General features: G+C 48.8%; 1 protein-coding gene across 2 annotated transcripts in view; it reads right to left on the reverse strand.

Moving 5' to 3' along the window:
- The window catches only part of ELK3 (ETS transcription factor ELK3), a 70,951-nt gene that overhangs the window by 9,087 nt on the left and 49,471 nt on the right, over positions 1-12,393 (reverse strand). For both annotated transcript variants that reach the window (XM_079937822.1, XM_079937821.1), the window contains exon 3: positions 9,084-9,866. In XM_079937822.1, coding sequence (XP_079793948.1) covers positions 9,084-9,866 — 783 coding nt within the window. The remainder of the gene's footprint in view (positions 1-9,083; positions 9,867-12,393) is intronic.

The following is a 12,393-nucleotide window of genomic DNA, read 5'->3' on the forward strand; positions in this document are numbered from 1 at the left end:
TTTTTTAAAGGGCCTCCCAAGCTTCACTTTCCCTATCAACAGCCCTTTAATACTTCAGGATCTGCTGCTAAAATACCCTATAGCAGCTTCATCAAAAGCTCTGAACTGGGTTTTCCAGATTTCACTCCGGATACGGGGTTCATGAGAATTCATCTCCCTGGCAATGGTTTGGAGGGGGGAAAAAACAAATCCTTTCTTGTCAGATTGGGTATAAAGCCAGAACTCTGGGCTTCCTGGGAGAGTGCCAAGGATTGCATTTGCTTGCATACACGCAGCAGGAGTCCTGGCCTGCAAGCCAGCCAGAGTGCAGAAGAAACAACACTTACCGCCCCAGCTGGCAAGTCTGCATAGCTTTTATTCTCAGCGGAGCCAAGCGCCCTGGCCAGGGTGGTTTTGTACCTTAGCTGACTAGGAGGGGCCCCTCGGTGGTTCTGTGATGTCGGTAAGGTGCTCTGTGTAGGAAGAACGACAGCAAGGGCACCAGCATTTCAGATTGCATCATGCTAGATGCTGACGTGTTCTTTTTTCCTAGAAGTGGCCTTAGCAGCTTCGTTCATTATCCAGAACATTTAGCTTAAACCTAAGTTGAAAGGTCTGCTCTGTTCAGTGGAAAGGAGACAAACATCCAAAGGTTCTCAAACAAGCTGCTGAAAATACTCAAATTATTTGAGTCTTTGGTTCTACAGCATTTCCTACATATTGAATGACCTATGAGGTTACTAGGATAAATACTTGTTTTGGATAAGTTTCCCATTTGTTCTAATTCAAGGCAATTTCACAAACGTGCCAGGCCATCCGGCCTAACGGTTCAGGCTTAGTGTCTCCGCATGGGCTCTGCCAGGGTTCCAATCTCAGAACCACTACTTACTAGCTAGGTAACCTTTCTATGCCTCAGTTTCCTAATCTGCAAGACAGGGAGAAAAATGCCTACTTTTTTGACATTACAGGATTGTTAGGAAGAATAAATGATCTATGTAAAGCTCTTAATATGTGCCTGGAGCAAATGCTCAGTAAGTGTTCAGGACTGTTATCATTAGTAATTAATTAAAAGTGTACCTGATGAACTGTATTTCACCTGTTCATGGGAGAAATCCTCAACTGTATATGGAAAAAAGTACTTAATGTTCTGAAATAGACAAACCAACCTAGTCAGCTGGTGCTTTAAGGTTCCTCGCAGTCATGTTAGGGTCAAGTCCACAGCTCAGGTGATCTGAGAACTAGTATTTGCATGTTTCTCTGAATCCAGGTCCCAACCACAGTATGCCACATTGACATTTACTAACCAATGTGTCCAGGGCCTCCTAGTTTACCTACCAATGAAAGTCTCACAGCTCTAAAGAGACAGTGAATCTGCTAAACTACAAAACATAGCCAGCTCCCTTTCTCTCATCCATGGCCATAAATATATATCCATTTCTTTTTAATCCTCTGAGCAACATATGAGGTGTAGAATATATTTTCATAGTCTAAAATTCATACCCATGTCTGAATTTGAGATGTTTTGCATATTTGTTTCTAAGGGATACAGGATATACTCAGAATACAGTAGCCTTCTGTTTCTCATGTTAAATACATTCGAAATGTCTTCTATAATACATGCAAATAAATACTGTAAAATGACTTCATTCACTCCTCTCCCTCCCATCCCTGTTCTGCCTGAAGATCCTGTGGCCGTAGAGAAAAAAACTGGTTGGTTGCTCTTTTAGGGAAGATTCCTATAAAGCCTGGCCTGGGTTATTTCTGGTATCATGTGAGCTTTCACAGCCTCTCTCCACAAGCACCTTGAGTCATGGAGAGTAAGCTGAGCCCGAGGTAGAGGCTAAAGAAAGAAGCCACCAGCAAAACACACGCTTCCTCTTCCTTCACTGAAGAATGTCTTAGCAAATGAGCTCTTCTGAGTGGCAGATAGGGACTTATTGATCCTGGCACCTGCCAGGGAAGGGGATGCCCTAGGGCCTAAAGGCAATGGGTGTTCATTTTCAAGGGGAAAGACCCTCCTCTCAGGACCTCGTTTCATCCTCCCCACTCAGTTCTTCTTACACTTAATACTGAGTCTTCTAGAAAGCCCTCATATTTGAGCTAAACCTGGTGAGCGAACATTGTCCAGACACACCCCTCCTGAGTGCCCTCCTCCTGGATCATGCCCTCTGACCATCAAAATGCCCTCCACCTCCTCAAAGGAGATTCCTGATTTCCCCTCAACCAGACAGCACAAACTCACCACCTTCTTTCCAAATCCAGTGTTTATGACGCATCCATTTCTATCAACAGGAGCACCATTTACCCACTCAACAAATACTGACCGAGTACACAGTATGTATCAGGCGCCAGAGGAACAATGGTAAAACAAGACACTATCCCTGTACTCACAGCCCTGTCTACAACCCCGTGTCCAGTGTTTATGACGCATCCATTTCTATCAACAGGAGCACCATTTACCCACTCGACAAACACTGACCGAGTACATAGTATGTATCAGGCGCCAGAGAAACAATGGTAGAACAAGACACTATCCCTGTACTCACAGCCCTGTCTACGACCCCGCGTCCAGTCACTGAGGCGCAAAATGCCTTCCCCTCACCCCCTGCCACACCCTCTGGGCATGGCCTGTGGACACTTCCTGGAACTGACTCTCCTGTTTACCCCCTCATTTCCAGTCTTGCTGCATCCGAGCCCCTATCAACTTAGGTGGCAGCTGCCTCTGATCTCTCCCTTCCAGTCTGTTCTGAGCACTGCCACTGAATCAATCCCCTTAAGACACTGCGTTTAGTTGCAGGGAAAAAAAGAGTACAACCTCCCTGGCCATAATTCTAGGTTCCCCCATAGCCTAGTTTCACGTGAAAGCCCCCCCCCCGCCCCCCGTGCATGCCCCCACCCCCAGCTTTGGTTGAAGTGTCCTGAGCACCACACAATTCCAACCTACTCGTTCTTCAGCACTCATTCCCGAACTGTCCTGACCACTCAGCCCATGGTCCCCTGGGCTAGAGCTGTTCCACAAGTGATCGCATCTGCTTCTGCAGTTAGTAACCATCCCTTGGCCATCCCCAGACTCTCTCCTTAGCCCCAGCTGCAGCTGGGTGTTTCCTCCTGAATGTCCTTCAGGCTCCTCAAACTCAACACAGCCCAAACCGGACCTGTAACCTTTCCCCATGAGCTTCTTTCCTTCCGTGAAACTCATACTCAACTTCTGGCTCTCCCCTAGCACCTCCACACCCATCACCAAGTCCTGTTGGTGGCAGTCCCTGTGTCCCCCAGAACCATCGCTTTTCGCCTCATGCCACTGTCACAGCCTTAGGTCCTCATTGTCTTTCACCTGGAATTTTACAGTCATATCCTAACTGCTTCCAGCCTCTCCCCTCCCTAATTCACGTCATCAGGACGGTTTCTAAAACACAATTCTCAACTATGTCACTCAGGCTCCATCTTCCACCACTTCCTATACCTTTGGAATGTATCCTCCCCTCTTACTGAACTACTGTTCTGCCCTAATGCACAAGGCTGTTGCACATCTTTATGCTTTGGCTCAAGGTGTTCCTCTGCCTACAGTGCCCCGTTCACCCCATGTGCCAGATAAATTGCTGCTGATCCTTTAACACCCTGACCAAGTGTGATCACCCCTTCCACGAACACCTTTTCAACACCCTTCCCCATCCCCAAGAAAGTTAATACCTTCTTCCTTAGTATTCCTTTTATACCTAAGAATTCCATTTGTACTGTGTCTGGGATACTATATTAACCAACTTAAGTTATGAGTTCCCTCCCAACTAACAGACTATCTAATTCACGTTTGCGCCCCCGGCTCCAAGCAAAGCCTGTGACACATGATAGGTGCTCAGTCTGGGTTTGTTGAATTGAACTACATGTTCTTTCCCCCTTCTGTTCCTAAGGTACTTCTCTGCACTGTGTATCTGGCTCTTGCCGTGTGCCATCTTGTGCGTGTGTATGCCTTGTCATGGCTCGGTCCTAAGGTCATAAAAATAGGCACTTGTACTTTTGGTGTCCTTCCTGTGATTTGCAAATAATGCTAAATAATTACTTGTTGATAGATTCTAACAGGAATTTTTGTTTCCCTTGACTTACACCTTCAGCAGCTATTAATTTCCCATCAAAACAAGTATAAATTCCTCAGTGAGTTCCCAGGGCCCTCTATAATTTCACACCACCCCATGTTATATATTGCCCTTATTCTTTACCTACTGGACAGCAAGCTTGTAAGCTCATGAGAACAGGAACTGTGTCTGTCTTGCTCACCTCTGTATCTCCAGGTGCCTAGCCGATGGTTGGGCAGGTTGTAGCAACAAACATCTCTAATCTTAATCTCCCATGGATGCCAACAGAATCCATGACAGTGCCATTTTGTGGTTTAAAAAAATCCTCAAAAGGTTGGCAGTGAACCTCTGGAAACTCCTAGAGTTGTCTGAATTCAAATAAAAACATGGTTTTAAGAACTTCCAAAAAGAAGTAGAGTCACACACAAGTTTGTGTGGCACTGAATGTGCTGATCTGAAGGAAAAGAGGACAAAGAGGAGAATTCCCTATTGGTCCAGGGGAGCTACAGTAAGAGTTAGGGGGAAAAATAGAATAAGGGTAGAACTGGGGAGAAGTCGGCAGATCCACAAAGGATCTACAGGAAAGACGGGCCCCAGGGTGGAAAGAGGGAGGGCGACGATCACACTTTGTTCATCTTAGGCAATCCAGAGCTGGGAGAAGCAAGAACCTTCAGCTGGAGTGTCAAGTCACCCAAAAGTCTACCAATGACATCCTCCACTGAACAGAGCCCCTAAAAGGACGTCCTTCTTCTGTAGGGCCAGTATGGAGAAAGCTGCAGGCTGAGCTAGGGCAGTGTTACGGAGTGGGATGAAGGGAAAAAAAAACAAACTTACTTCCTTTCGTGATCATGGCGAAAGAGACAATAAGATGCAAACCACTCCGGAGCTGAGCCAGGAGGCAGTCTACCCACACGCTCCTCGCCACACGCATCCATTTTACTCCCAATTCCCACCTTATGATCTGGCTCAAGGTTGTCACATCCATCAGTAAATGCAGGAGGAGGTTTTAGCATTTCAGTCCTCAGCAAGCTGTCTCTACTCAGTGTTAACCCAAAGCCGCTACTAATAAAACAGCCCGGGGCATGCATGCTCAGACTCTGATGTGAGTTCACGGCCTGGTGCCCGCACGTATCTGAGTTCAACATCTTAGACATCACGTGTGAGATGAACAGAGGCCTTGGCATAAATGGAGGGACGTGCAATGAGCCAACCTCCGATTCTGAACTAACTTTACACTGGTAAGACAGGAGGAGGGAGAGACCTAACAGAAGAGGCAAATGGAAGGAAGAGGGACAGGTGACACCCAGATGCAGGAGATAACAGAGAATCAGAAGTTCCAGTTGGCACCATCTGGGCTTCCATGGTGCCTGGCTGGAAACCAGGAGGGTTTCACATCCTGGCTCCTCCCCCCACCCCCATCTCAATTTCTGTAGCTCATGCCATCAGAGATAACATTCTTGTTTTTCTAGCAACAGCCCAATATGACCTCGGTGGCTGAGCTCCAACTACCTCACTCCTTGGTGCCAGCTGGCTTTTGTATTCTCATTTGTTTCTCACAGACCACGCTGGGGCTGCCTCGTGGTGATCATCGTGTCTGTCTACATTTGTCATCGTTTCTCAAAGACTCATGGGACTAATCTCAACTGCATTTTGTATGGGTGCCAGCAGATGTGCCACAAGTATTCTTGATGGGAGTGGCGGTTTTGATGTTGGGGGAGTGGCAGGATGCTGATGCTTTTTCATGCCCGTCATGCTGTAGCTTGAAATTTCAAATCTGAATTTGGGCCTACACGAGGTATGTGGTTTAATGAGGTCCCTCCTTGGGGGGCACTGTAACCACAGGACCCTAAGCAGGCTGAGATGCTTAATCCTACCCTTCTTCCTGCCATGCTTCTAGCTGAAACTAACTGGGAATCATTCTTGGAATAAATGAATCAGTAAAATATAAATCATTCTTGGAATAAATACAAGTTCTTGGGAACTTCATTTTCAGGGTATCAAATTATTACAGCACACTTTTATCTCTTTTAAAGCTAGCCACGAAGAAAGTTGATAGGCGGTCCCCACAGGTAACCAAATGTTTCTGCGTACACACTGCATACCCCACAGAAAGTGCAGTTTCTGCGGCAGAAAGTGCTAAGGGAGGAGAGAAGCCAGTGAGCCGCGGAGTGAGGCACCACTGCTGCCTGTGAGAGAAACGCCCCACGCTCCCTTGGGTAGAGGAACCCCCCCAGAGTTGACCTGGGGGCCAACAGGAGTCCTTCGCTCCCGTCCCTGGGGGCGATTTCAGGGAGATGGGCTCACCCCTCAGTTTGAGGCCCAGTGGACTTCAGGAGAACTGCTGAGGGAGCTGATGCTGTTTCTGACTGTGCACTGGAAGATGAACCAGGGGCTGGTGGATTAGTTTCTGGGGCACCTGAAACAGCTCCTGTTCTCGGAGAATCCAAATCCTACACTGACTCGAGGCATCCCCGAAATCCTAAAAGACTCAAGGCTTGTCAAGTTGAGATAAAACCACTTGACTCTCCTGTCTGCTCTCAGAGAACCCACCTGGGGGAACACCCCACCCCTGGGTCCTGCCCTTCCTCTGCTCTCTCTGGTTTCTCCCTCCTGGCCTCACCTCTCCCTCCCTGTCAGCCACAGGCGCTCCAGGTACAGAGCTGAGCCCACTAGAAGGTGAGGGGATCTCAAGTCCTGAGACTCCGCCATCTCCCAAGGGCAGCCGTTGACTCCTTTAGCTCTGAATGGCTTCAGACACTACCTAGCCCCCAACGCCACCCCCTCACACCTGATCCAAGGCCCAGGCTGCCACTTCCCCTCTCCTGTCCTAGTCCAGACCCTGCCCTGTGCCTCTCTCTCCCCTCGGGAAGCGCCCTCCCACATCTTGGACGTCATGGCACTCGTTCACAGGTCGAGGCCCCGCGCTCACAGCCTGGGAGGACCAGCCAGTGCATCTCCCTAAGGCACAGGTCCTCTGTTAAACATCTGGCTTTCCCGTGCTTCCCACTCCCTGCTGGCAGGCCATTCTAGTAGACGCCGTCTCCCAGTCCTGAGCTTTGCATCCATTCCTCCACATCCACCCTCTGTCCCTAACTCGTGTCACTGTCCCCCCTCCCCTCGGCCCAGCCACACATCCTCAGTCCCGCTGCCCGGAGCCTCCCTAAATTCACTATGTCCAGGCCCATAACCACAGGGCTAGCCCGAGCCGCTTTCCTCCGACGCAACTACAGGACTGGCACGTGTTCAGAGACGGTGATACACAGAGAAAGCAGGGACCGAAATCAGAGTTGGCCTGGGCCTGGCTCTAGGCCTCTCTACACCTCACAGCTGGAAACACAGAGGAGGCCGCGGAGGAGATCCTCAGATTGCACCCTCTGGCCCGCTTCTCTAGTTACTTCTCTGAGCGACATCGGAAGCCGCTGTGCCTGAGCCGTTTACTGAGCGGTCCTTAGTCACTGGACAGTTTTGCTTGGTCAGGAAATGCCCCACGTAAGAGCACACACGCGAGCCCTCAGCCCTCCCCTCCGTGGCAGCCTGCCGTCACCACCAGCTCACAAGCTGAGCCGACACGAAATCCCTGGGCCACAATCATCTGGGAGAAGCCATGGAGAGGAAAATGCCCAAGAGCTGCTTTCAGTTGTCTGCAGACTCCACGGACGTCTCATGATCAGGGACAAGTGGGTATTTTCCCAGTGCACATGCCGAGAGCATTTTACTTAAAGAGCATGGCTTCTGGAGCGGACTAACCGGGTTCAAGTTCACCTCTGTGGCCTATTAGCTGTGTGACCTTGGATGAGTTACTTTACCTCCATGCCTCATTTACCTCTGTTGGGAAAATGGGACAATAATAGTATCTCCTTCACGGGCCTGTGATGAAAAATAACTGAGACGGTGCATGGACGGTGTTTAGAACAGTACCTGGCACACATGAGCAGCTCAATTATGCTGCCACTAATGATGGTGACAGCAAGGACACCTACAGCGAAGGGTACAGAGGCAGGGGACAGAGAGCACCTACCCACCTCAAGCATGACCCCACCCTGGTGCCACAAAGTCACATGATACTAAAACCTGCCGGTTGTAGCCAGCTCTCTTCCCACGGCCATTATCCCCTTTAATCCTCACAACAATCCATTGCACAGATGTGGAAACTGGCTCAGAGAGCAAGTGCCCACAGTCACGTTTCTACCCAGCAGTGCAGCCAGGGACTGAATCCAGGTCTGTGACCCCAAAGCCAATGCACTTAACCTCTGCCACTGAAACGCATCCAGTTTTCCAGAGGAAGCAGAAGTAGGTTTACCAGTACCTGCTCTGCGTTTGCCCTGCAGCTGCCAGCTGGACAAGGGTGAGCATCTGAATACCGTATTTAGAGGAAAAGGCCACCTTCATGTTGGAGTTAGTAGCACCGAAGACTTTTCCTGCTCCACGAGTTTGCTTTCCTCTCCCCTATGCTGTGGACCTGGGCTTTCTCAGACTAGCACCGTTTTTTACTGAAGCTTCTCTTTCTCACCGTTTGATGTGGCCCCTGCATTTCTTATTAGAGACTACAGGACAACCCAGCTCCCCACTGACGACTGCAATGGCCGTAATGGTTAGCATCTATTTTCTTATTAACAGAAAACAAACGGCTACTTACCGAGGGCCCCCCAGAGAGGATTCTCCCATAACATTCTCATAAAGCCCAGGCGCCTTCTGAAACGTCACCGGCCTGCTCAGCTTTCCCTAGGAAATCACTGTTTGGATCTGCTTTGACGGCCAGTGTGCGTATTCCATCTTACGATCGCTTTAGGCCCCTAAAAGCTAGAAACCAATCAAGCATCCCACTGTGGCCAATACCCTAAGCCTTTCCTCTTGTGTATGCGCCCACCTGGGCATGGAAAAGTAATTTCCCTGCACAGGGACACGGTGACTTTGCCACAGGGACCCTCGGACTATCCTTTGAGGGGCAGAAGGAAGTTGCTTCGGTTGCTCTTTCCTCCCTTCCGCTAAGCCACTGAGTCTGGGGGCGGCCAGGATGACGGAGACGGCTCTTACCTGGGCGGTGAAGAAGGCTGGGGTGAGGGATCCCGAGGGAAGGGCCGGGCTGTTGAGGGCAATGGAGCCGATATCGGTGCCGGAGAGCACCAGCGGGGGCGCGGAGATTTCCAAGCCTTTGGGTTTTTTGGCCTTTGGGGGAAGAGATGGAGACCTGGTCTTGGAGCCCGATGACAGGTTCAAGGGCTCTAGGGAATCCGAGTCATGGCAGGCGGCCTCCAGGAAGAGGCTTCTGTGTTCGGAGGGGAGGGGCGAGTTCGGGGACAGGGACGGGGACCGAGAGGAGGAGGGTGAGGCAGACGAGATGCTGGCGGCGGCGTTTGGCAACATTAACGAGGAGATCTTGGCGGAGACGGACGAGGCCAGGAAGGCCTCCGACGTGGAGGGCAGGGACACCACGGGCCTGCTGATGTGCTTGTCGGTTTTGTTGGTCACAAACCTGATGACAGTCCTGACTTCTTCCACGGGAGGGCTGTCTTCCGGAGGCTCCTCCAGTTTCTCCGTCTTGATGGCCTTGAGGGACTCGGGTGGGTTCTGCAGGGAGTTGATGGTGAAGGACGAGTACAGGCCCGAGTGGATGTACTCGTTGCGGCTGGCGCTCTTGAGGGCGGACAGGCCGTGTCTGTGGGCCTCGCGGCTCTCGGGGGGCGCCTTGCACTCGCTGTCCTGCAGCAAAAGGCTCTCCCGGCTGATCTCTACCGCGTGAGGGTCCATTTTCAGTATCTCCGGGAAAGAGACGAATTTATACACAAACTTCTGCCCGATCACCTTCTTGATGATGTTCTGTGAACACAAAAGCAGACGTGGAAAAGATGAGCGCATCAGAGAAACTGGTAAGAGGCTCATTCTTGTGGGGGACCTTGCTGGCAGAAGCACTGAAACAGTCCTGAATGGCACATGTCAGCTAAGGTGTAATGGAAAGAGGACTAAAGCTGAGGGCAGAAGAATCTGATTTGCATTCCAGTTCTGCTAATTACAAATGGTGTGATCTTCGGCAAATGGGTGGTCATTTTTAGTTTCCTCATCTGTGAAGTGAGGATTATTATACCTAAGAACATAGTAACAGTTGCCAATTATTAAGCACTTACTCTGTTGCTGGTATTGTTTATGCGTTAGCTCATATAATCTGTACAGCGATCCTAAAAGAAAGGGATGATTCAACTCCCATTTTAGACCTTAGGAAAATAAGCTTAGAGCGTTTAAATAACCCACAGAGCCACATGGTAGGTAAGTGGTAGAGGCAGCATTTCCTTTACCATAATATAGTATTGTCTTACCTACCTCTGGGACTTGTGAGAATTCAATGAAATAATAATGGGAAAGCATTCTGTAAGCTGGAAAGCATTATAGAAATGTAAGTTATTATCACCAAAACACCACAGTGTTTTCTTAAATCATGCAGCCATTTTTTTCCTTTTTAATTCTCTGCCAAGAAAGCCGCTGGAGGAAAAAACAAAGCGTCTACTTGGATGTTCACGACATTCTACAGTATTTCCAGTTGCTGGTATCTACTTCTGGCTCTTCAGTTTATGGCTCCCATCCTCAAACATTAGGATGTAAATGAAAACCAATAATCATTGCAAAAGTTTCCACCCCCCATTGGGAGAACGGGCTTCATTTTAAAGGCTGTGCTGTTCTTGAGATTTGTTAAATCCGAACATTAGCAAAGTCTATCAAATGTTTGCCGGGCCCGGGGTACTCAAGGCAGACAAAGATGCTCTCCCTCAAGCACAGAGAGGTAGCGGCACCATCCTGTGGGAAGAGGACTTCCTTACAAACTGTTCCTCTTAAAACCTGGGTATGGGGGCTTCCCTGGTGGCGCAGTGGTTGAGAGTCCGCCTGCCGATGCAGGGGACACGGGTTTGTGCCCCGGTCCGGGAAGATCCCACATGCCGTGGAGCGGCTGGGCCCGTGAGCCATGGCCGCTGAGCCTGCGTGTCCGGAGCCTGTGCTCCGCAACGGGAGAGGCCACAACAGTGGGAGGCCCACGTACCGAAAAAATAAAAAATAAAAACCTGGGTATGAATGAGGGTAAAAAAAAAAAATCATTTGGGGGAGAAGAGCTTGAAAAGTAGCTGCTGTTGAGCATCTACTCTGTCCTGGGTGTTATGCACAAGTGATCCCATTTGATCTCACATGAACCCACTTGTAGACTGGAAGGTATCATCCTTATGACGTAAGCTCAGAGATAGGAAGTGATGTGCCCAAGGGCCACAAGATCTACTAATTCTAAAGCCTAAGGTTTTTCCCATTTCCACACAAAGTTGGAGGGAGAGAATCAAAGAGCCCCCTTGGTAGAGACGACGTTTTAAAATTAGTTCATCTCAAATTTTTAAAAACTGAGATACAATTGACATATAACATTAGTTTCAGGTGTACAGCATAATGATTGACATTTGTGTATACTGCAAAATGACCACCACAATAAGTCTGGTTCACATCCATCAACACACACACACACATTTTTTATTTCCCTTGTTATGAGAACTTTTAAGATCTACCCTCTTAGCAATTTTCAAATATATGAGAGGAAACTGAATTAAATTTTGATGTTCATCTTGTGATCATTTTGGTGTATAAATATATTATGCTTTTGCTTCCCCTCTTGTTACATTACAACCTCTGCTAACTTGCCTTTGTCCTCCTTAAATGCATCCTCAAATCCCAGAAGTGAATTTATCCAGCAGTCAGGAGGGATGGGCATAATTACCAAGCCACTGAGATTTTCAAGGAAGAATTCTTCAGGGCAGGCATCTAAGGGAGGGACACACAAGGTCCCCAGGCAGCACCAGAAAACCCAATAACGCAAATCCTGGCGAAACTTTGCTCAGTACCAGCACACAGGAGGTTCAAACCTGAGTACGTGAGATTCAAAGCTGAACAGTTCCAGTGCATGGCATCCTGGCCTGCAATTTAACCCACCAAATCCCATTTACTCCATCTGACCTCATTTTCACACTCGACACTAGCAAAACTGAAAACCACTTAGAGAAACTTCAGAGAGATCTAGTAAACTTAAGAGTTCCACCTGGGCCTAACTGGCATCATCTCTGCACACCAGGCCTGAGTAGACAACGCGCCTGGGAGAAATCAGCTCCCAAAAGGAAAGGGTTAAATAAGGGTGTTACTGGTGCCACCTGACCCATAAAAAGAAAGCATGCTTGCCTGGTGTGTTCCTCTGCTAAAATTCTAAGGTATTTTTGTTTCCCACTCATAATATTCTTCTCCCTGGAGGAAAACTTCATTTTATTCTCAGCCAGTTTCAACACTCATCTAAACTGAGTGAATCATTAAAGCCTAAATAATTACA

Source organism: Stenella coeruleoalba (genome assembly GCF_951394435.1).
Source record: "Stenella coeruleoalba genome assembly, chromosome: 11".
NCBI classification, from domain to species: domain Eukaryota; kingdom Metazoa; phylum Chordata; class Mammalia; order Artiodactyla; family Delphinidae; genus Stenella; species Stenella coeruleoalba.